Genomic DNA, 24,562 nt, shown 5'->3' on the forward strand with positions numbered 1-24,562 from the left:
TATAGTTATTTGAATATACATTTTTTTCTAATTAAACCTGAAACAAACAATTACCGAATTAATGAACACAGATTCAGAAACAAACGCACGGCAAAGTAAAATCGATAGGTTTAACATAATCTATGATGCGCGGCTTTGTAAAGTTATTTATAGCTACTTATGCAGGTACCAACATGAATTAGATATATTTACTTTATGTTAAAAGACGCGTAGGGACTGTGGGACATGCATACCTTTACTGGTGATCAGAAATTGAGTTAAATAGCCGAAGATGCATCCAGTTAATTGGAGTAATGAAATACACTTGGCGCACCTTTCACCTGATGAGGAAGGGGATTCCAATCATTCAGAAAGCGGGGATAGCCCAAGGGAGATTTCTCTGAATACCAAACGGGGGAGACCAAGATCTGATGCTATCTCAACTCTTATTTCGGAAGGATCTTCGTCCGTCAGCGATATTAGATGTAAAATTTGCAGTCGAGTATTTCCAAGAGAAAAATCACTCCAGGCGCATCTTAGAACACACACAGGTAGGCATTACACCTTTTGTAGCGTGGGACTAATGGGCTAGAGTAACTCGATACAGTTATTTTTGCCAGCTCAATATTTAACAAGAAGACACCCTAGACGCTGGTCTGTGTTATATTTTCTTAGAATGAAGTACATATTCTATTTACATTAACGTGTGAAACATTTAGATATTTTTTCAAAAGAAAAGGAGGTAGCCGACAGACAGAATAGCCTACAATTAAAAACCGCATCAACGTAAACAATGTAGCCCCTAAGATATAACTACTGCCTTTTTTTTTTTGAAAATATAAAAAAAAAACCACCCAAATTAATAAAACTAATTGATACAAATTGTTTCTTTTCAACCGACATAGGCCAGTGAATGAAAATAAAACAGTTTAAATGCCAACATTGGCATTGCTCCAACAATGTGTGCACGATACTTGATTATTGACTTTTAGTAAGCAATTTACGTAGCTATTGAAAATCGATGCTTGGTTAAATTATAGCAGATAGACAATGAACAGAATTTATCAATAGGGACATATTGATTTATGAGGTCGTAGTTGGGTTGAATATATTTTAGATATTATATCGTCTTTATCAAGGTCCAAACGATTCCGTTGTTTATTTCATATAAATGATAATTAGAAACAAACGTGTGTGTTTAACTTAGGCCTACATTAAAAAGTAGGACCATATTTATTATGTAGCATATATGCCTATAAATACAATATAGTGTTTTAATAGATAATTATTTAATATTTTGAAACGAACGCTGGTGTTTAAACTTAAATTTAAAAGTAGAGATATATTTAAATTATGTAGGCCTATATATACAATATAGTGTCAAGATTTAATAGATATTTTTTTTTTTTCAAAAAACATAAAACTGATTCTCTATAGTGAACAATTGTAATATGCAGATACTATTATGTATAAGGCTTGACATGTCAGTCTCAAGATTGGAAGTTTCCATGTTATCATTGTCTTTCTTTTTAAGTTCAGATTGCCCAATAAATATAAGGTTGATTTTCATATAGCCCTATTATAAAAGGGCATTTTCTTGAAAAGATGAACATTTGTTTAAAATGTTTGTTTCTATGATACCTGAACACTTTTATTGGAATGCCTTTTAAACGGAACGAGAACATAATATAATCTTTGTTGTAATTCACGTGCTTGAACATGTATCTGTACGGGTGAACACGATCGAAAAGGATCACAATAAAGTGTATATTTGCGATAAAGGGCTATACAGAGGCCACAGAATATATAATTAAATAGCGCTGAATAGATGTAGTGTATGAAAAACTTCAACAAAGACAAAAAGTCTACTCTACATGCCACAACTTGGCTCAGCTGTTCAGACTTGCGCGTGTGACTATCGGAGTGCTCGAGCTTCAACTGTCACATGACAAGGAAATATTCCCGTTATAATTTTTAAAGGAAACGGGTCATCATAGTAATCTAATAAATGATATATAGCCTGCTAAGATATTAGACCTTCAATGTAACTTGAATCAATCTATATTTCACTATTATATTGCCGTATATGTCTACAAGTTGATTATTTGACATTGATTTTCGTCTCAACGAATGTGACGCAATCTCAGCGTTGTCTATATTATTCGGTAATCTTATCTTGCGATATTTAATTATCACGTACATTTTAGTTCTAAAACGACTCTTCCGTAGGCCATAGGCTACAATAATTTAAAGGAAATGAAATTTTTACTTATAGGCCTACATCAATAACGACAAATTTGAAGTCCCACATATAACAAAAATCACACCAATGAAATAAACGCACCAGATAATCTGAAATATGAAAGGGACTTAAATCATTTTTCGAATAGGCCTACTCACGTGAGAAATGTTTTAGATAACAGAAAATGTACGCTAATCTAAATTCCGAGAGAGAAACTCTTTGGATACGTATGAGGGATCGAAACAACTTGAGTCTGGAAGTCACGTCTGTATGGAGCGGAATTATCGACATAATATAGAATGCCTGTGCTAATATACTTACCGGTACAGCAATGCATGCATGTAAAACTGCTAATTTATTTGACCAATTCCGTAAATGACAGTTTGAATTGGAATTTGTTTTTGGTAACAAATCTATTTTTCCTGATGGCTTATCTGCTGATAATTTGGCGTCATACACTCAAGCAGAGTTACGGTGGCTCAGTAAGTAATGTGCTGGCTTACAAACCTGAAAGTCCCAGGATCTGTCCTGGGCCCTTAATCACGAAAACTTAAACTAAGATACAATCGAAATTTTAAGAAATACTGCAATTCGATTGGCTGACCAGTAAAATCAATTTGCATATATCCAATGAAGTTGCAGTATTTCTTAAAATTTCGGTTGTAACTTAGTTTAAGTTTTCGTGAATAAGGGCCAGCTGGCGTTTGCCGAGAAAGGTGCTTGGGATTTCAGCATGGTTTCTCCTTGTCAGTGGAGCAGCATGGAAGGCCTGGCAAGGAACAGCATCTTGTTCTGATGGAATGAAAAACCGAGGTGCTATTTACACGTTGGCATGTATTTTAGTCATTAAAGATCTCTTGACAGTTGGAAAGCGAAGAGTAGGGAGAAACGTCATTATTCGGGCCAAATTTATTAGTTCAGTTGGTGTAGAAAATTAAGATTTTAAACCCCATTTCATTTCATTTCCAAACACTTTAAAACAATGACAGGTGTATAAGTAGTCAAGAAAATTACAACATCATACCTCTTAATAGAGCAAATTATTTAATGCTAACTGGAAATAAAAAATATCAATCATTTCTTGTCTCCAGGACATATATTGCCATATGAACTATAAGAATTAACAAGAGGTTATTTTTCTTTTAAGGTGAAAGACCATATAAATGCAATTTTTCTGGATGTGGAAAAGCGTTTTGTCAGAGTGGTCAACTGAAAACACATCAACGTCTTCACACAGGAGAAAAACCATTTAAATGTACAATAGAAGGTAACATAGGCATTTATATTCCCTAAATGATATTTGTCCATCACTTTGTCATTTAATTATGTGCGAATCCTATAAGTACTATTTTTTCTTATCTCTTTCGGACCTGGAAAGTAGTAAAGATTTTTCAAGACAATTTTTCACACGTATGCGCAGTTCATTGTGTGCAGCTCCATCCTATGTAATATAATATTATATTATGTTCTATTTTTTTACAGGATGCACAAGTCGTTTTACTCATGCTAACCGTCACTGTCCTGACCACCCATATGCTTCACTACAACGACAAAAGTCCTCATCATCACCCCCATCGTCACCCACTGAAGCTGAAAGTACGAGTCCAGTTAAACGGTGGCTTGCAAGGTGATTATTCCCAATATTCATTTGGTCAATTATTGTTATTTTTTTTTCAGACAGAATTTATTTGGCTCCATGAATTCTTGTACCAGTTAAACCCCCTCCCTCTGACCAATTAATGTTAAAAATCTACTGGGAAAAAAGCCAGTTGCATTTCTCATTGACAGATATTTAATGATTCGTCCTGTTGTTACTGCCACACAGTTCTGGTAAATTATTTTATACAAAATATGACATCTTCAGTATATATATACTGTTTTTTATGGTTTAAGTCAATCAGATTAAAACACAGATCCTATTTGACTCGTGGTTTATAGTTCAATATTCCATTTTACTTGTCTTTACTACACTAGGATCTGGAAGAGTTGTTATATTACTGGCTTTTTGGTTGAAGTGAGGTATTAACCAATGAAACGGTCTGTTACAGCGACTTTTTAGCGAGCCATGCACGGAACTTTGGGTAAACCACTAGAAACGTCAACGCTGATTGATTAATCAATGTCTGACGTCATAGGGTCAAAAGCCACTCGTACAACCCCTAATACGACCTTCCAGTACAACTTGTCAGATCTTCATGTAGTGTAGGCCATCGAAAATATAAAAAAAAAACAAAACGAAATATAGATCTGTATTTTAATCAGATTGGGTTTTAAAGATACATTATGGGAGATTCGGTAACAAGTTGGCAGTTCTCACTATAATAGTTAAAAACTAGATTAATGTAAAGGCAATTTGGTGAAAATTTCATTCAAATTGATCCACTATGAACCGAGAACTAAGCGACTGAAATTCCCATAAGCCTCGGTCCTCATTACTAAAGTCAGTACGATAAACAGCATAGTCTCGATTATCCATTTAATCGTTTAATAGAGAAGGAAAGTTATGCAGTAAATCGGCTTACAATCCACTAAAGATCGCAGGCTAGCGCTGCCATCTAGAGTTGATTATGGCCTGGATAGGTTAATTAATGTCTAATTAATAATTTAGATAACATTTCAGGCCTAAAGAAAGACCTGAAATAGGCAGATTTAGCTCTTGCATAATGCATGTTTAATGGAGTATTATATGTTCTTTTTAAGTGGAGATTATTAAAAATCCACCGGAAAGAGCTATTGCTACACAGTTCTGGATAACAGATTATTCTATATAAAATACAAATTTGACAAATTATGTGGAGAAATAGATGTCAATCAATAGAGATCCATCAATAATTTATCCCCCCAAAAAACTCTCAGCCTTGACTAATTAATAGACATTCTCTCTTTACTACTGTCATTGAATTAAACAATGGAACCACACAGATGTCTCTTTAAATAATTAAAGAGCTATTCTATTTACTATGTTATAAATACCTATTGCATTATTCATACTGATGATGATTAGAAATTTACACCAGCTGTTGTCTTTCATCAATGTCAGTCAATATAACTAGGACTTAGTCATGCTACTAGTATATAAACATAAATATTTATTTATTGCATAATCTAGATAATATTTAAAGAAGCTATTAAACTTAACTCAAAACAAAGTGTTGAATTAATCTGATCTAGTTGGGTAAATTTTGAGCAATTTATTTACTACCAGTAATTTTAGTTTGGGTTTGAATCTCTTATACCTGAATGTTGATTTTTTCTATTGAACTAAAACTTATCAAAAACATATAAACACATAAAATTGACAATTTTATTTTTGACCTAGATCACAGATGTAGTGCCATTTCAATTTTTATAAACAAAATTGATATAATACTTTGGTTTTATTTTCCATTAAATCCTGGATTTGTTTTGTTTTAATTTAGGCATGAAGCAATGCAAGGTGAAAAGACACCATTAAAAATCAACAATTCAGTTTCGAGAAAAAGACTGTTCGAAGATGGTTTGAGTGTTGAAGATACGGACAAAAAACGTGTTAAAGTGGCTAACAAACAACAGCAACCAGCAAATCATACAGAACAAAATGACAAAATGATTTCTGCCCTTGCACTCATCGAACTTGCAGAAGGGGGATTTCAAGCATCTGCCTAAATATTTTTACTGCCATAAAACCATTCAGAGATCTTTTTTTATAGTGCTAAATTTAAAAATGGATGTGTAAAAGCTTTGAGGTTGACCATAGTAATTGTTAAGAATGTGTTTCATATCTTAATTATGCTCTTTCAACATTAAGAACAAATGAAATTATCAAACAAGGAAGAATTCAACGAAAATAGTTTTACTCAAAAGTTTTACAATTTCAGTGTTCTGTAGTTTGAATAGAAAGCTGTTGTAATGAAACTTGAATTACAGATTTACATCGAAAGAAATTAGCCATTTGTTAAAAAAGAAACCTCTAAAATGCTTGCCATCATAATTAATATGTCAAAAAAGTCTTGTTTTTGCTCACTGAATGGTTAATATTTGTATTTGTTTTTATTTTTCAAGTTTATATTAAGCTTATATTTCCCTAATTTAGAGGTATATATTCTACTGCTGATGTGTTCAATTCAAACTAATATTATTATATGTATTTATGTATACAAGCTGCCGTCCATCCAGCATATTCCATACTTAGTAATTATTTATTAATTTTTTAAAAACATAATATTTATAATTCATAACTAATTATTGTTTTGTATGGTTGTATACAAATCATTGTTATTTCATCATCATGGGTATAATTCCAATTTGAATATTTGATAAAAATGCGAAAAAGTGTTACTGACATAAATTTCGTCTATGTGTTCACAGAATATTTTATTACTGCTCTAAAATATGGTGCAATTGATGTTTTATTTTTCGTGTGTAAGTTTCATAATATTAATAAAATGTATTTCAATACATACTTTTATATGTTAGTAGGAGAAAATTGTTAAAAGTATTATGTGTCATATTAACCCGTCCAATTATAAATTATTATTCATGTATTGATTTTGTGTGCTGTGAGTTATACCACATACATCTTGTATATTTATGATTCACACAATATATAGTTACAACATATAGATAGGATCTAATTGATTAACACCCACTGTTCACAGTCAGATAAGGGCTTATTTCAATCTGAAATGTTCATATTACTGTCCTAAGATAAATTGTATGACATACAGATAGAGCACACTATTCTATTTCTGTGCAAGATAAATTCTGATCTTTTTCCTAAAACCTGACAAACCCAAGATTAGAAATAGCCTGCTATCAGAGAAGAACACTTTATGTGTATATAAAAAATTCTCAAGCGACAATGAAATTATTAAAAGTACAATGATTAATTTTTTTATAGTAAATATAAGTTTCAACAAAATTCAATGAATAGGTAAGATTTGATTTTAAATAGAACTATATGTAACACAAGTATTGTAAATTCGTGATCATAATTAGATTAGATCTATATGTCATATTAGATATAATATATAGCATTGTTTAATGTGTTTTCAATTCTAAAACTTTATGAATGTTGTTATTATTGAATAGATTTTATTGATGTTTGTGTAGTCACATTCCACTCTCATGTCCAGTCTCACATAATAAACATTTATAATATCTGACACTAGATTCTTATAGATTATCAAGATTGTGCATGAATGAGACTAGTTTACTGATATCTGTAGTTACATAAATTATTATTATGCTTTTATTTATATGTGGTTGATTTTATTAAATGGCAATAATGATTGATGGGAAAAGATGTGTTGCACTTTAAACCGGCAGAACATATAGATTATATGACAAATATAGTGTAAAATGTATACTTAATTTTTTCTTCAGAGCTAACTCTAAATAGAACTCTGTTAAAAAATGTATATTACTAATAATAGAGTTTTCAAATCCAAAACTATTCCACATTGGGCAACTACCCTAAGAGCAATACATCTTTTTAGATGTTACACATTTTTATTAACTAAGAATGCTTGCCTGTATTTTAATACATTTCCATTACATCCCATCTATGATTTTAATTGATACATGTAGTAATAATATGATTGTTATGAACTGTTTGTAATCACCATTCATTCCATAATCATCATGTATCAACAAGATACATGTAAAAAAAAACTGTGCCTAAATTTTTTACGCTTGCAAAACACTGCCAAAATAGCAATAGTACATCTCCATAATATCAACATCATTAAAATCATTCATGGTCACTTTGGTAATGCAATCTATCTTGAAAATTTTAACAATCAATGGTTTATTTTAAAAGAGCTAAAATGCTTTGATTTAGGTTAAAATGTGTTCAATTCGGTTGATATGATGGGTTGCTTTTATTAATGATGGGGGATGCCCGAAAAAGCTCTATACAACAAAACTGTCTACTAATTTAAGTTTCTTTTTTGTTTTTCTGTGTCAACAGCAGACCACACAATTGATTTTATCAGCTCTACATTGGCTTTATCTGTGGATGTTAAACTTTGAACAAAGACAGATTGTCATCCCACTGAGTAAATCAACATAAAAATTACAATTTTATTTTTAACCTGTTCAAAAAGGTCTTGTCATTTTAATATGATTCTAGTGCTTCTTGGCCATTCCTTATTAAAGCACCCATTCAAAATTTTAAAACACACCTATTTTAAAATCACATTGCAGTCAGCAAGTATATTTGAGAAAGGGCCCAAGAGGAATATTTTTTCTTATGGTATCATATTCCCCCAATATAGTTTTGTTTAGTGCTTCAATACCAGTGCATGATGATGCTTAATATAATAAATAATTTTGACTTGTTTGAAGTGTGTTACTAATCTTAGTTGTTGTACCATATTTTCCATAAATGAACATGGAACATTCCATTATCATGCCTAACTGCTTTATCCAGTGCTAGCATTGTTCATTTACCGTCCAATTATTTCCATCCATTTTTATTAATTGGTCAACAAAGACAATAACATTTCCAAGGTTTTATATTTTTTACTTTTTTGTAAATATTTAATTTAATAAATATTATTTATGAATTTTATATGATTTTTTTTTTCTATTTTTTGTATATTGGCAATTTTAAAGTCTTAATATCAAGTTCTCTTGGGAACATTTACATCAGAGTTTATCTGACAGTGAGTCACAAACTATCATAATTTCTCTAACACATCGGTAATAATGGTTGCAGTGAAGCCGACACACAAAATTTCATAGTAGTTGCCTGGCAACATAAAATTTGATTGTTGTTAGGCGATATACATAAATATTCTGGTTCTCAGATACTCCTGCTGCCCTCATCACTTAAAAAAAAGCAGCATGACCTTAAATACAGTGTCATTAATTACCACAATATGATACGGGATAATCATAAAATCAATAGAGTGATGAGATAAATGTAGTGCCTTGAAATGTGAGGTTTATGAGAAGCCAATCAGACCAGTTGTGACACTTTCACAAAATAAAAACACAAAAACACCCCTGACCCCGCCCCCTCCCACCCCCAGACGAGGGATTGTCTGAGAACTTGAAAACTAGAATTTGTTTGTATGGCCTTACACATAAAATTAATTCCATATGCTAGATTTGCATCTTATAAAGTTTTGCATCTTATAAATAAAATTTTGCATCTTATAAAGATTTGCATCTTATAACGAGTCTTGAAGCTGAACTAAAGATCATGATCATCAGGATGATATAATTCACTGAGTAATCTGTAAACATAAGATGGAGCATTTCCGCCACTGAAAAACAAAATAATCAAGTGTTAAAACAAGAGATTAATCACCCATTAATGTCTCAATGACAAAATGACTACATTTGTCAAGCAATTTTATATTAAAAACATTTCTACTTATATTTACAAACATTTCTACAAAATGTTGTTCATGGTAAGAAGAAAAAGTAAAATTTGACAATACGGGGTCAAACAACTTTATTTTAAAAAGCCAAGATACCTCCAAAATGTTTTTCAAATGGAAAGAGGAAACTGTCGAAATCTGCTCCTACAAAGTGTCCCAACCCTACGCGTAAAGGGCATAGCAAAATAATTTCAATAAATCTAACTAACCACCAACACTTAATAAATCTGGTGAAGGACCCCCAAGCAGTTTATTGCAAGGAACATAAATGGGTTATCCATTTCAACTGAATATGCATTAATATGGGGAATGGCCTAGTGGTCTAGCTGGCCGGCACCTCTGGCTTGCGGTCATAGTTTTGATCCCTGAGGTGAGCACATGTGGCTTGGAGATCGGGGCGCTTTCTCAACCTTGTGTGTTTACTCACGGTACTCCAGTTTTGTCCCACAGGAAAGACTCCTGCGTGTGGTCTAAGTATAATATAATACCGGTAAGACAACTTGTCTGCTATATCACCCTCAGTGGTAGCAGACGGGAAACACTACGAACAACAACCAAAATAAAGCAACTAGATTCCAAAGGTTGAGGAAAGCTGAATATCGATAGGGTTCTTCCTCTCATGACCAAAATGCTTCACACTAAATTTGAAAAAAATCAGTCAAAAAATGTAGACTCTTATCGTGTTCACAAGCCAATTGTTGACTGACAGACAGTTTGATGACATAATATGTCCACACTGAAGTGTGAGAGTAAAAAAGCTTAAAACTCTACGATAAGTTAATAAGATTGTTTTACAGGCAGGTAACAAAGCATGCAGCAGCATTATTCTCCAGTCCATAATTGATACGTTTAATTGTAGCAATAATTGTAGTATATTGGATAAGCTTATATAATAATACTACCAATAAGTATGTTTAACCCTTTTTAAACATTGAGTCATTAAATGTTACAAGTTGGTGAAAATTCTTGTAATTTAATAGTCAAATTTATCATGAGGTATAACTTTCCAAAAATAAGAAGTGGTATAATGGGTTGTAGAAAGTCTGCATAGCCCACCTCATACATGACATCAGTATCAACAGGGTTTTTGCCTCAGTGATATTATTAAAGTGATAATAAGTTTGACAGAGCATCTACAAGAACTTGTTGACAACACAGACAGAACAATGCTACTGGGTAATACAAAAAAATGACTTTTTTATTTTATTTCTGTTTCAAATATTGAATGAAATTGAATCTAAATACTTGCAAGAAAATCCATTGTGATAATAGTACGGAACCCACTTTAAAAGAGCTGAAAATATCATGGCCTACATGAGGTGTTAGTTGCCTTGTCACTTGTGTCAAGAATGGATGGTTGTTTTGAAATTTAAGGAGCAAATGATGGATACCCCCAACCCCTCAATCCAATTTGAACTAATTTGATGTGAGCAGAAAACTCCATATGTATGACTAAACATTTTTCACTGAAAGAATTCATTCATAATTTGCCTTTGAAATTATACTCATTTACCAGTATTTGGATGTTTGTTATTTTTTAAAAAATGGAGTATGGTAAATCTTTTTATGGTAAGGTAATTCTCTGGGTTCTGAATGAAAAGTGAAACCCATAATACAAAATAAAGCATTCCAATACCTTCCATAAAATTAGCCCTAAAAAATATTTATTGAAAATTAATCTAAAGGGAGAGAGAGAGAAATGGGGTTTAAGGTCCACTCAACACAACCTAGGTCATTTCTGGACTAACACATGGTTCATTTTTTTTATTTCAATAATTCGCTTGCACATAGGGGTCTTTAGCAGTGGGAGGAAACCAGATGACCCGAAGTTGGATGTACAATAACATACCTTATGATACAGCACGCATGTGCTAACCATTCGGCCATCCACCCCCCCTAATCTAAATAGAATCCAGTGAGATTATAGTATTGAACCCACTTCAAAAGATTAGACAGCGAATAGAGTTATCCCTCATTTCATCTGAATTTCAAATTGAATTTGACTTGTTTGCCATTGATGATAAGAGTCATTGTGAGCTATTTTAAGGTTGGTGCTGCTTTGTTAGTCTACCTCTAAATTTAAATTAAATGAAAATTGAATTTGATTGAAATGTTTGTCATTGGTTTGGTTACCCCTTATTCTCTCTCCCCCATCAAATCAAATCAAACAAACTATACAAATATACACACAAAACAATATTCTTTTTGCCCAGCAATATTGAGAAAACAAGGTTGCGCCAAGAAACCCTGGCCTTCACTCCTACCATAGCCACTCATTTTCTGATGAAATTAGTAAGCAAGACCTACCTCATATTGAAAAAACGCACTTAATTCAAATCAATATATTTTCAAAAACCTATTAATAAATTTTCTGTTTTTAACAATATTTTAAAATGCCAATTTTACCAATGTCATTTTAAATTTACACTGCAGAGTCTTACAAAATATACATAACAATCATTACCCCATGGATTTACAAGTTGATGGTGTTTGAAATCCGGGGGAAGATTCCACGTATATGTTCAGTGAGTCGCATCTTAGGGATTCTGATCATTCAGTCATACCTCTAGAAGTAATTATCAGAAATTTTGAAAATCAATAGGCTTCATTGTCTCATGACCATAAACACTCTGTCAATTGGATGATCATTGTTTTTTTCTAGATCGACCACTAGATTTGTCAAAGTATCAAGGGTCATAACTCTGGCAGTCATTATCGGAAATTGATGAATATCAATATAATTTTTCATCTGATGACCTTAAACACTTGTATAAATATAAAGTTAATCGGATGATACATTTGGTCTTTAGAGTGTCCACAAGATTTTTTAAAGTGATCAAGGGCCATAACTCTGGTAGTAATAATCGGAAATCGCTTCATGTCCTTAACTGTGAACGACGGAACAAAATAAGTCTGAGTCCTTATTTTGGACAAAAATTATCGGATCTTCAACAAATTTGATAGGGATAATCTTCATAAAAATATTGTCACACAAAATAAATATGAGTGCATAAAAAACTAACTTACATATTAGATATAAAAAGAGTTACGAGTTCTGATGGTACATAATCAAACACTGGGTTATGTATCTGAGCTTTAGCTAATATTTCACCTTCAGAAAACTGAAGAACTTCATGTGGACTGACAAATTTATTAAATGCATCCTGAAAGAAAAACCAGTATTGATTAGAAACACTAATTTTCGCCTTGTTGTCTGTACTGTATGCTAACAAGCCAACAGTGAGGTTGATATCCCCCGCCGAAATCATGAAATAAATAGATGACACATATTAATTAAAGATACATTATGGGAGATTTTTATAGAGAGTTGGCCATTCTTGCTATAACAGTTCAAAAGTAGACGATGAAAGAAGAATTTATTGAAAATTTCAGTCCAATTACTTTATTCTGAACAAAGTTATTATCGTTGTAACATTTGACTAGAAATGGTAGTCAACTATATCTTCACCTTGGCCGATCGTTTGATTGACAGGCGTTAACTCCACCTACATAATCTCGATTATCAAGTAACGTTTTCAATGGCTTGAGACGGGGTTGCAGTTCAATTCGTATCCCATTTATTTTTACTACAAATTAAAAATAAGACTTTTATTATATAGATAAGAAGCGAAAGTTTGAAAGGAATGGACCAAATCAATGAGGCATAATTATAGCCGACTTCTGGTTAGCCTGCATGTACTCTTGTGCTGTAAGGTGACTACGTGACTCCCGAAGCAGACAAGAAATAGGAAACACTACAGTGATCCAATGGGGCTGCAATTCAACTGGGGTGATGTTAGCTGCGATGTTTATCAATTTTTCTGTAAACGTAAATGACAAAAGAGCGTATAATACCAATATCCAAACTCTCATTTTAACATCAACTGAACATAATATCAAGGCCGTATATATCGAACTTTCAATCAAATTGACTGACATGCGGCATCGCTCAACAGCGGCCTCGCTTCGTACACTCTATAATTTAGCCTCGATCTAACTGATGACGTCAACGTAACGGTTAATAATCTCCGCATGGGGCGCCATATTTGATTTAATCAATCAGTGAAATCCTATTTAAATCCAAGCTGTAGCCGAGCCATCCGTGGGTCTACAGAGTTGATTTTGGGCTTGTTGTTTAAATAAAGATCTAATTTATAATTTCTATAACATCTAAAGCCTAAATTAAGACTTGCAATAATCAGATTTAGCTCTTGCATAATGTATGTTTAATTGCATGTTTATCTTTTTAAAAATTATCGAATAATTAAACTGATTATCAAGTATAAAGAAATTGCTTGGCTCTTCGAAAGGCGGGGGACAATAAAATAATAATATGTACTCTGAAATCCAAACAAACAAGTGATATAAAAATATATTCAATGGAAATAATGAAACATGGTTGAAAAATCAACTCTTCCACATATTTGAAGCAAGGGCCATCAATTTATAATCAGCAAAACTCAGTAAGTCTTTTTCAGTTATGGGGGGGTTGGATGGTCGAATGGTTAGCATGTGCATGCTGTATCATAAGGCCTGTCATTGAGTCAACTGGCGTGGTTTCGAATCCCCGGTTGTACGTGGCAAGGAATAGGGTCGCCTGTCCAACCTTGTGGGTTTTATCCGGGTCCTCCGGTTTCCTCCCACTGCTAAAGACGCCTACGCGCAAGCGAATTATTGAAATAAAATTAAACCATGTTAGTCCCGAAATGACCTAGTTTGTGTCGAGTGGACGTTACACCAAATTTCTCTCTCTCTTTGTTCAGTTATGACAATAAAACACAACATGATATGAGCATATTACATAATACTTGTATCAAAATCTTATAATTTTAACTTACCTGATCATAAGAACACAAATACTGTGGTGATAGTTTAAACATGGCTGCACAAACAATCAGCTAAAAGATAATAAAAGTGTTTATTATCCTGAAGTTGATTTCTGAACATTTTCTCTAAATGGTATCATTTAGGAGATAAACACCGACTGTTTAGAATTTAGAGGACTGTTATTGTCCATTTGATACCGCTTAAATCATTAGAGGCCGAGATCGCGTAGCGATCGAGCGCCTCTAATGAAAAATTTAAGCGGTATCAAATGGACAATAACAGTCCGATAAATTCTAAACAGGAGGTGTTTATCGATATTGTAGCCTAAAATATTTAACATTTTTCTTGGAATTCTTTCTTTCGCGACAGTTGACGGTCGTTTTTTGGTTTTAATGACGTAAATACCAAGGAAAACAATTTTGACGTAATGAAAATATCTGTGACGTAATAAGATAAACACTCATTTCCATTCTATTTGGTTCACTAAGCGACTGGTTAATTGTGTCTGTTTGGAAAGGGAGGTCACTCTGCGATAATTTTAAAGATCGAAACAGAAATCGTAAGTGTATTTTATGTACTTTTTAAATGATTTTGAACTCCAGCAGTGACTAGGTTCGAAACAAATTGCATATCGTGTTTGATAAATGTCCATACACTCGTGTGACCGTGTAGATATATGCTGTGTATCGTACGCATGTGGTTGCTATGCTTGTTTACGTTGTCATTTCGACGCTGTGAATGTGATTGTTTTTCTTCGGAAAAAAACATGGCCTATGTATGAAAATTAGTCTCTGTCCTATTCATATCAGTATCAGCCCGACTTGTATATTTTTAAAAATATATTACGATCCATACGGAGTTCAATAAATTGTAGTATTTTTATTCACTTGTTGAAAATCTTCGATTTTGACCAGTCTGATTATGATAGAATGACCATAGCAACCATTATTGTCAGACCAGCCTTGAAATTAAATTTACTTATTATGCTTCAAATACACTCACTAACTTTGTTTTTTATGTGTTTCAGGTGAGTGTTTCAATAAGTCAATGGTTGAATTTCATTGTTGATGACATACAAGAAAAAATTCATGAAGATTTCCAAGAATAAAGTTTTGAGGTGTAGAATTTTTGGCCACTGCAAACAGAGTCTAGCACCCAGAAAATATTCATTTGCAGTGAGTCGCCCAGGAAATTTAGAGGACTGTTATACTCATTCGACGCCACTTTTCGACCAATCAGAATTCAAGAAATTTCCATTTTGGGCTACAATTGATTGTATCGATCTCCAATATCAGAGCTTTCATATTAAATGGCGAACCGTTCTAATCTTGTTAAAATCTTGAGTATCCAATGCCATAAAGAGTTGATTATGGTCTTGTTTTGTTAATAAATATAACATTTCAGGCCTAAAGAAAGACTTACAATAGGCAGATTTAGCTCTTGCATAATGTATGTTTAAGAAATAAGTCTACTTACTGGTGTAGAATAATGTTTGGCTGCTAAAGCTATTGCATGACTTCCATTTATAGCCTTTAAACTGAAAAGAAAACAATTTTTTAAAACGAACTTAAAGGGAAAATTTTAACAAACGTAAGATAAAATAGTTTACTACAGAGATCTATTGAACTTCTGTGGCAGTAACTATGGAGTTTCCCAATGATGTGAGTCTTCAAGTAAGTTTGTTTTGAACCTGTTGCTAACTACAATCTTGTGAGCGTTGAATCTTGGAAAGGAATATCAGTCTAAAAATGATTCAATTTCATTAAACATTTACAAATGCAAATGCAAATAATGATCAGCGGCTTTCAAAATATAAACCTTGACAATGAAATTTGAATAAATTATCAAATCCCCAAATTACTGTCAAACCAAGCGCTTTCCTTGTGTCAAAAATGAAATATCTCAACTTACCCTCCATTTGCCATGACAGTATGGGTACCAATAATAACTTTATTAACACGAGACATGATGGCAAATATAGCTGTATCATTTATTACCATGGTCTCTATGCCAGATTTAGCTAAACTTAATGCTAACTCTTGGCCCTGTTAATAAAAAACACAATATTTGCTATGAAAAGAATAATTTCTTAACTGTATCTCATAATTATCTTATTTTTGTGAAATGTGTCTGTACAAGAACGCATCATTCTTGTTGATGAACTAAAAAGATTCATTATTAATAAAACATGCCAGCAATTATTCTTCGCAACTTGTAACTGATAACTGATAGGTGTAACGTATGATGCTCATTTATTTTATCATTGGTCAATGATTAGGCACCATGATGTTCAAGATTAAACATATTCATCAACCAACAAATTATTATCAAATTTGACACTTATAATATGTTGTGTTCTGCAGTGCCTGTACACCTAACACTAGCTATTGCGACTAGTCAAAATGCAATATGTATTACAGTATATGTGCCATACTACGATTCAATCACAATACATATTCAGGTCAAAATCAACTTCTAATGTAAGTATAACTTCATAATTCTGAACCAGGAGAGAATGTTTCAATTCAATGTGACTTGTTTTGTACCAGAAATTGAATTAAAGATTTATAGAATTCAATACATTCATTGTATAGCAGAAATGTAAAATATATCAATTTAACAATATGCACAGGCATAATCAAACCTCTGTCGATTCACTCAGATATGTTTTTTCTTCAATCTAGCCATTTTGATTTGCATAAATACTCTCCACGAAACGAATCATAGCCACTCGTTTCCAATATTGACATTATTTACATTCGTTAACGTCTGTCACTGACTCCATGCGCTGACGTCACAGAAAAACCTAACCAACCTCTGAAGTCTCGTATCCTTCTGCCTCAAAATCATGAATATTCACCAAAACCTCGCAGAAAATGCATATTAAAACCTTCTCCTTCGATTCTACAACCAAAGGTCAACAAAAATCGCCATGCAAAAACAGGGAAAACAGAAAGGGAGAGAAAAACTAAAAATATCTTTGGCCCTTGTTTCAATCATCTTTTCACTGCGGATCGATTTTGTGTGACGTCAGCGCATGAAGTCGATGACAATAACAAACGAAAATAATGTAAATATTGGAAACAAGTGGCTATGATATCGTTTTGTGGGGAGTACTTATGCAAATCAAAACGGCTAGATTGAAAAAAAACATATCAGAGTGAATCGACAGAGGTTAGATTGCCTGACATTACGAACTGTTGGGAAAAAAACGAGGCGAAGCGAGAGCAGGTAAAATCGAGGCTTCAGCAGACATTGCATTCCTGTTCTTTTTTTATTATATATTGTCTAGTTGAGTATGATGTATGCATATATACGGATAGAAGGTCAGATTCCTGTGCAATATGTCATGCAAGTGCTAATAATCACCAACAAGTAATAAGTAACCACTAAGCAAGTGCTATACTTTTGCTAATTTATTCTCATGACACTACCCTAATAATAATTATACTGTAAAAACATATGTATAACAAAACATTAGTTGTCAATCATTGATAATCACAGCAGCATTTTCATTGATTTTATTAACTATGGAAAAGTTTCATGTAAAAAGACATACAGCAAGTTTGTGTTATAATATGTGGGTGTTTATGACATATGTACTTACATAATAAAATGGAGCACATTCTACAACAATAACTTGAAATTTTCTCTGTTTAGCAGCATTCTGTAAATTATAATATATATTTCATCTACTATTGTGATTTACTACCAATCAGGAGATGTTTGAGTTTAATATGTGATCCTTGAGAAGCTATGATTACTGTCAAAGATTTTATCTTTTGATTATTCATAACGGTATTGATTTTTTAAGATATATTAATAAAAAATAAAATATACTAACTTTTAAGAATTCTTCAACAGTTTTTGATTTACCACATGTCATTATAACTTCATTTGAGTGAATATGTTCTAAAGCTTGAGAAGCTATGTTTTCAGCACTAGAAAAACAAAATTTAGTTTTTTCCATGGCTGAATAATTTAATACAATACATTGAAATACCAAAAGAAATGTTTAAAATATTCAAAATGTATCAGTATTAAATGGTGTATGCAATGCTTTGATGTCCCATACTATGTTTTTCATTCTTGCAACTGAAAATTTGATCCGTTTGTTTGGGAAATCATAGCACTGAAAACTTTTTGAACATTACCATACTAATATTTTAATTTTCAGTTGGACACATCTATGTATAGTCAGATAAAACAGTGTCTAGTAATATTGGGGGAAAATATTGAAAAATTCTTGCGCTCGAAAATGTGTCCCACACACCTATGCATGTAGCTTACCTTGATAATATATACAGGCAAGACACACTGTGTAGGTATTTTACTTGAACATGTTTCCCCCCTCTCCCCAATACACATAGGCATGTCCCTTTATAGGATATATAGACAAGGCACACTGTAGATATCTTACTCGAATATGTCCCCCTCCCCTTTAACTCATACACCTTTCTATGTACCTTGATGGGTTATTTAGACAATCTATATAAGTTACGTATAATATAACACTACCTTGTTTCTAATTCTGACTGTAATTCTGATATAGCTTCTATTACAGACGCCTGCAAAAAAAATAAATAAAAAAATAAACCAAAAACAAATGGTGACCAATCAATTATTGTTCAAACAGTCAACATAGGATTCAATTTAAAAATTTTGACTGTCAGTTATTTTTCATAACAGAAAGAATCATTGAAAATTAAAATCATTTTTTAAGTTTCTATATTATGACATCACATGTCTATTTGTCAGTATGATGTACATAAAAATTTATATACTGGAATTATTCATTATTGAAATGTTTCTTTTTAACTAATAAAATAGCTATTATTATCGAAATTTGTTCTTTGGTTAAAGCAAAATAAGAGTTGAAATGGCTGTAAAAGACCGTTCACACATAGCCTATAATGTACAAGTCATGCCATGTGCTCTTGAAAACACACTGACCTTGAACACAGAATTGTAAGGTAATATATAAGTCTTAATAATTGACTTGTAATCCATTGAATGATAGACTAATTTCATAACTAATGATAGTTAAAATGTTGTGCTTTGATAAAGTAGTGATTGTATTCCATATAAATGGTGGATGTATTTTTTATATAATTCTCAGATGATGACAAAGTATGCTATTCTATAACACCATTCATAAGCTGACATGTCTATATGTGTGGATGTATTTTTAATTTATTTCTCAGATTATGACTATGTATACTATTCTATAACACCAATCATAAGCTGGCATGTCTATATGTGTGCACTATGCTATTAAATTATATAGTTAAGTCCATCGTAGCCATGTTTAAAAATGAAAAATATGCCAGCTTTATGGCATATGAGAGAGAGAGAGAGAGAGAGAGAGAGAGGGAGAGGGAGAGAGAGAAATGGGGTTTAACATACACTTGACACAAACTTGGTCATTTCGGGATTAACTCACGGTTCAATTTTATTTCAAGAATTCGCTTGCGCTTAGGGGTCTTTAGCAGTGGGAGCAAACTGGAGGACCCGGAGAAAACCCACAAGGTTGGACAAGCGACACTACTCCTTGTCACGTACAACCGGGGAATCAAAATAGATTGATTTGTCCCATCAACTTTGGGTCAATTTTAGGACAAGCAGTCACTAATAGCATATATGCTAAGTTGGAACCCATGACCTAATTATCTCCAGTACACATCTCATGGTAATGCTTCTGTAGAATAAACAGGATTTAAACTTACTTTTAAATTAGGTGTGTGAGAACTAAAGTCATCTGGATGTTTTTCTGCTAGAAGTAATTTCTGTAAAATACATAAACACATTTTCAACAGTGTTGTGAGAATTATTAGATAATATTAACAATATTCTAGACAATAATTAATTTTGCACTACTGCTACTATAATATGGGTTTATGTCTGCTACCACCAAGGGTTATATGGAAGACTTCTGGTAGTTTTTCCCAAAAAACATGCCAGGAAAGGCCAATCAATTTAATTGCCAGGTCCAGAATGATTGTGGCAAGAAAGGGAGGTCGAAAGTAAAATTTGCTATTCAGATCCAGATCAATCTGATTAAAATACAGATCTATATTTCGGGGTTTTTTTTATACTTTCGAAGGCCTACATTACATGAAGATCTAACCAGTTGTATTGGGAGGTCGTGTCAGACATTGATTAATCAATCAGCGTAGACGTTTCTAGTGGATTAACCACAGTTCTGTGCATCGCACGCCAAGAAGTCGCTGTAACAGACAGTTTCATTGGCCAATCCTTCACGCTATCCAGAATGCAGGTTATATAACAACTCTTCCCGATCTGAGTGTAGAACAGACAAATAAAAAAGAAATTTTGAAATATAAAAAAACAAAACAAAATAGGATCTGTGTTTTAATCAGATTGGATCAAGATAGACCTAATTACACAGTCTAGGAAAAAAACACTGATATTCAATATAACCTATTTTCAGGACCGGTGGAAGGAAGGTAGATGGATGATGACTGGCACACATTGCCAACTCTGCTTCAACCTAAAGCGAGGATGTGGGGTAAAATGTCTATAGGTTTGAGCACAATCTTGCCAAAATCCTTATACAACAGAAATGCCATGGTACATCCTGGGGCCACCAATGTGCTAAAGTGGGGGTCCCAGTCTGATTACCTCTTACATGTATCTCAACCTGCAAGTAGCTTGGGCTATGGAGACATGACCACCAACCTCACACATGAATTTGAAGATAAGTTGAATATATCAAGTCTATTTGATTCAAATTTTTGATGCAGATATTCTGAAATTAATAGGGACTATCTAATAAATCTGCAATAATAGTTTTGAAGTACGGTTGTTTACATGTAAGGAATCTTGAGATTCTTCCTCTTCTGTAGTACCTCGAGATGCACTGAAAAATAATGACATCTTTAATATGAATATAATATATAAGGTTAGACATGAGGTTAGACATGTTATTCAACAGACACTCTGAAATTTCTGGCATTACTTTGACTTTTTATCTTCTAAATTACCAACTGTGATCAGCTGCCCAGAGTGATATATTAAAGGGGTATTACCGTATTAAGGGAGATTAGATAAAGAGCTGGTAGTTCTCACTATAATAGTTAAAGATAGGTTGCCAGGCAATGAAACATACACCCACAGCAACTAAATCAAGAGGGCAGTCAACAAGCGTTGTCGCATATTTTTATTTTTGTCGGTAATGAAACATTTATAATACACTAAAATCTAATTAAGAGTAACACCTCATTAAGTAATTATCAGAAAATCATTAGAATTTGTTTGGCCCATGCTAACGTTTAGTATACAAAACATTTAATATCATGGATTTAACTGTTCAAGTTATCAAAATTCATTGAAAATAAATATACTTGTTTGTCTCAAGACCTTAAACTCTGTGTATCAACCTTAAGTCAATCGAAACGATTATATATAGGCGTAAACACGGTGTATAAATATAAAATCAATCAGATGATAATTATGGTCTCTAAAAAACATCCACAAAATTTTTCAAAGTGATCAAGGGCCATAACTCTAGCAGTTAATTATCGGAAATCGGTGAAAATCATGACCTTCCACACTGTGTATAAATTTAAAGTCAATCGGATATTAACAGGGGCGACGACAATATACGACCACATTTCAATGTGGGCGTATACAAACTAGATAAAGTAAAGGGAATTTGCTGAAATTGATCCACTCTGAACCAAGATTATAGCTTTTGAATTTTAGGCCTAACCTCGATCATCATTACTAAAGTCGGTACGATAAAAAAACATAGTCTTGATTATCCATTTTTGGATTTAATCATCAATGAGCATTGAGCAGCAGATTGGATTCAAATCCAGTATATATCGCAGGCTAGCAATGACATCGAGAGTTGATTATGGTCTGGATAAGTTAATTAATGTCTAATCAATAATTTAGATAACATTTCAGGCCTAAAGAAAGACCTGCAATAGGCAGATTTAGCTCTTGCATAATGTATGTTTAAACTAAATCACAATCTACCTGGCATATTCTTCTCTAATAATTTTCAACACTCTTCTCACCATATTACCTATTACAGTTTCTGATGGTTGGGATGCCATCAATCTCTTCCCCTCTGTCTTCAACACATTCATTAAATCACTGTCAAATATAATAATAGTAACATATTAATTATCCAATGTACAGTTACATGTATTTCTAACAATTTCATCGTATCTACTAAATGATCTTCCAAATAGTTACTGTAATTCAAAAGTTTTCTCTTGTTAGCAATCATTTTATTCTTGGTCAAATTTAAACTTGTTCTTGTATCATAGTCATAGCCATTTCCCCAGGCAAAAAAATAAAAATCAATGTATATCTCATATTTGAGAGAACTTTTATCATTCTGGGTGGGAATTGAATATGCCCAAGTCCATCAACAAAGACTATGTAATTCATAGTTTATATGGGTGTAAGCAAATTTCCAAACAGATTAGCTCACCATATAAATATTAACTCTAAATTACAGGACTTCCAATACAAGTACATTCATAAAATAATTTACACAAACAAATTACTTTGTAAATTAAGACTGACAGAATCAAATTTGTGTTCTTTCTGTCATTCAGATAATGAAACTGTAAATCATTTGTTAATATACTGTAATTACGCACAACGGATATGGAACGAAATGTATGAAATTCTTAAAACAAATATCAACATAACATTCGTAGGAATATTCACCTTGGATGCCTAGATAAAAAAGTATTTGACACTATCCACATATGGACTTTTGTTAATCAAATAATATTCTTAACAAAGTATTACATACATAAAACAAAACTAGAAGCAAATATTCCAACCTGTAAGAAGATACAAAGCTTTTTTACAAAGTAGGAAATCCTTAGAAACTAGAACTGGAAATTTTTAAAACTAACAAGAAAATACTCAATAAATAGAACTATTTATCTAAACAAAACTAAAATGACCAAATTATATTTTACGCTAGGTACGATTACTTAAAGATACATTATGGGAGATAAGATAAAGAGATGGCAGTTCTCACTATAAATAATAGTTAAAAACTAGATAGTGTAAAGGTAATTTGCTGAAAATTTCAGTCAAATTGATCCACTATGAGCCGAGAAAGAAGCAGGTGAAATTTTTGCATAGTCTCGGTCATCATTACTAAAATCATTAATATAAACAGCATAGTCTCGATTATCCACTTTTTCTGATTTAATTATCAACGGCCGTTAGCGGCATATAGGAATCTAATCCAGCCAACATCGAAGGCTAGCCTTGACATCGAGAGTTTATTATGGTCTGGATAAGTTAATTAATGTCTAATTGTTAATTTAGATAACATTTCAGGCCTAAAGAAAGACTTGTAATAAGCAGATTTTGCTCTTGCATAATGCATGTTTAAGTCCTTTCAATCTTTTTTCAGTCTAAATATAATTACATGTAACAATAAAATATCATCCCGTTGATATTTATTTCAATATACATTTTATTGAAAAAAAATCCAATCAATCTGTAATTGTCCAGTAGGAAAGGAAACCGTTATTACTATAAAAGATAAACTTACAGTGCATTGGTCCATTTCTTTTGTGCTATTATCCTTTTTAACAAGTTAACTGTATCATTTGCCACAGAATAAGATCCCGGGTGGTTTCTGCAATATTAATGAAACAAAATATGATATCGTCTAAATAATATTAAAGCTTTCGTCATTTAGCGACCAACATGTGGCATATATGATATAGAGCTCCATATGGTCGTGTTTTCAATGTGGGACTCAACCGAATAGTGAAAAGAGTGAAAAGTTAGTGTTCACAACCCCCCTCCGCACTACTGTGATTACTCTCCCATCTCGCAAATGATGAAGAAAGAAGAACAAATAAAACATTTTTTTTTTTTAAAAAACAACATTTATTTCTGTTCAGTTTGTCAGTGAGATACTGAAAATATGGATACCCTTGTCTCATTTCTTTCGTGAATGCTTCTATCCTTTCATTCAAATCTTCTAACTTTTCTGTGTCACCACCTGGCATTTCGTATTAATCTTTAATAAAGATAAGAATAATATTTCTCACGCAGTCTTGTATTATGAATTCAAGAAACAACAATTTCTAAAAAGTGATGAAAGAGTTTATCTGGAGTTAATCCCCTTTTA

At 32.6% G+C, this 24,562-nt stretch overlaps 2 protein-coding genes across 2 annotated transcripts; one reads left to right on the forward strand and one right to left on the reverse strand.

Annotated features, from left to right (window-relative positions):
• Positions 1-175: 175 nt before the first annotated feature.
• Positions 176-6,668, forward strand: LOC126818273 (zinc finger protein 367). Its single transcript, XM_050545589.2, has 4 exons — positions 176-530; positions 3,369-3,488; positions 3,704-3,848; positions 5,641-6,668. The coding sequence occupies exons 1-4, from the start codon at positions 272-274 to the stop codon at positions 5,864-5,866; spliced, it is 750 nt and encodes a 249-aa protein (XP_050401546.1). The 5' UTR covers positions 176-271; the 3' UTR covers positions 5,867-6,668.
• Positions 6,669-8,919: 2,251 nt separating this feature from the next.
• On the reverse strand, positions 8,920-24,549 carry LOC126818267 (translation initiation factor eIF-2B subunit beta). The gene is made up of 13 exons (XM_050545582.2): positions 24,364-24,549; positions 23,975-24,061; positions 22,423-22,542; positions 21,250-21,298; positions 20,145-20,204; positions 18,937-18,986; positions 18,263-18,359; positions 18,026-18,085; positions 16,330-16,463; positions 15,895-15,955; positions 14,430-14,489; positions 12,619-12,755; positions 8,920-9,474 (listed from the first exon to the last, which is right to left on the reverse strand). The coding sequence occupies exons 1-13, from the start codon at positions 24,438-24,440 to the stop codon at positions 9,402-9,404; spliced, it is 1,065 nt and encodes a 354-aa protein (XP_050401539.1). The 5' UTR covers positions 24,441-24,549; the 3' UTR covers positions 8,920-9,401.
• Between the last annotated feature and the right edge of the window lie 13 nt (positions 24,550-24,562).

Source organism: Patella vulgata, chromosome 4 (assembly GCF_932274485.2).
Source record: "Patella vulgata chromosome 4, xgPatVulg1.2, whole genome shotgun sequence".
In the NCBI taxonomy this organism is placed as follows: Eukaryota; Metazoa; Mollusca; class Gastropoda; family Patellidae; genus Patella; species Patella vulgata.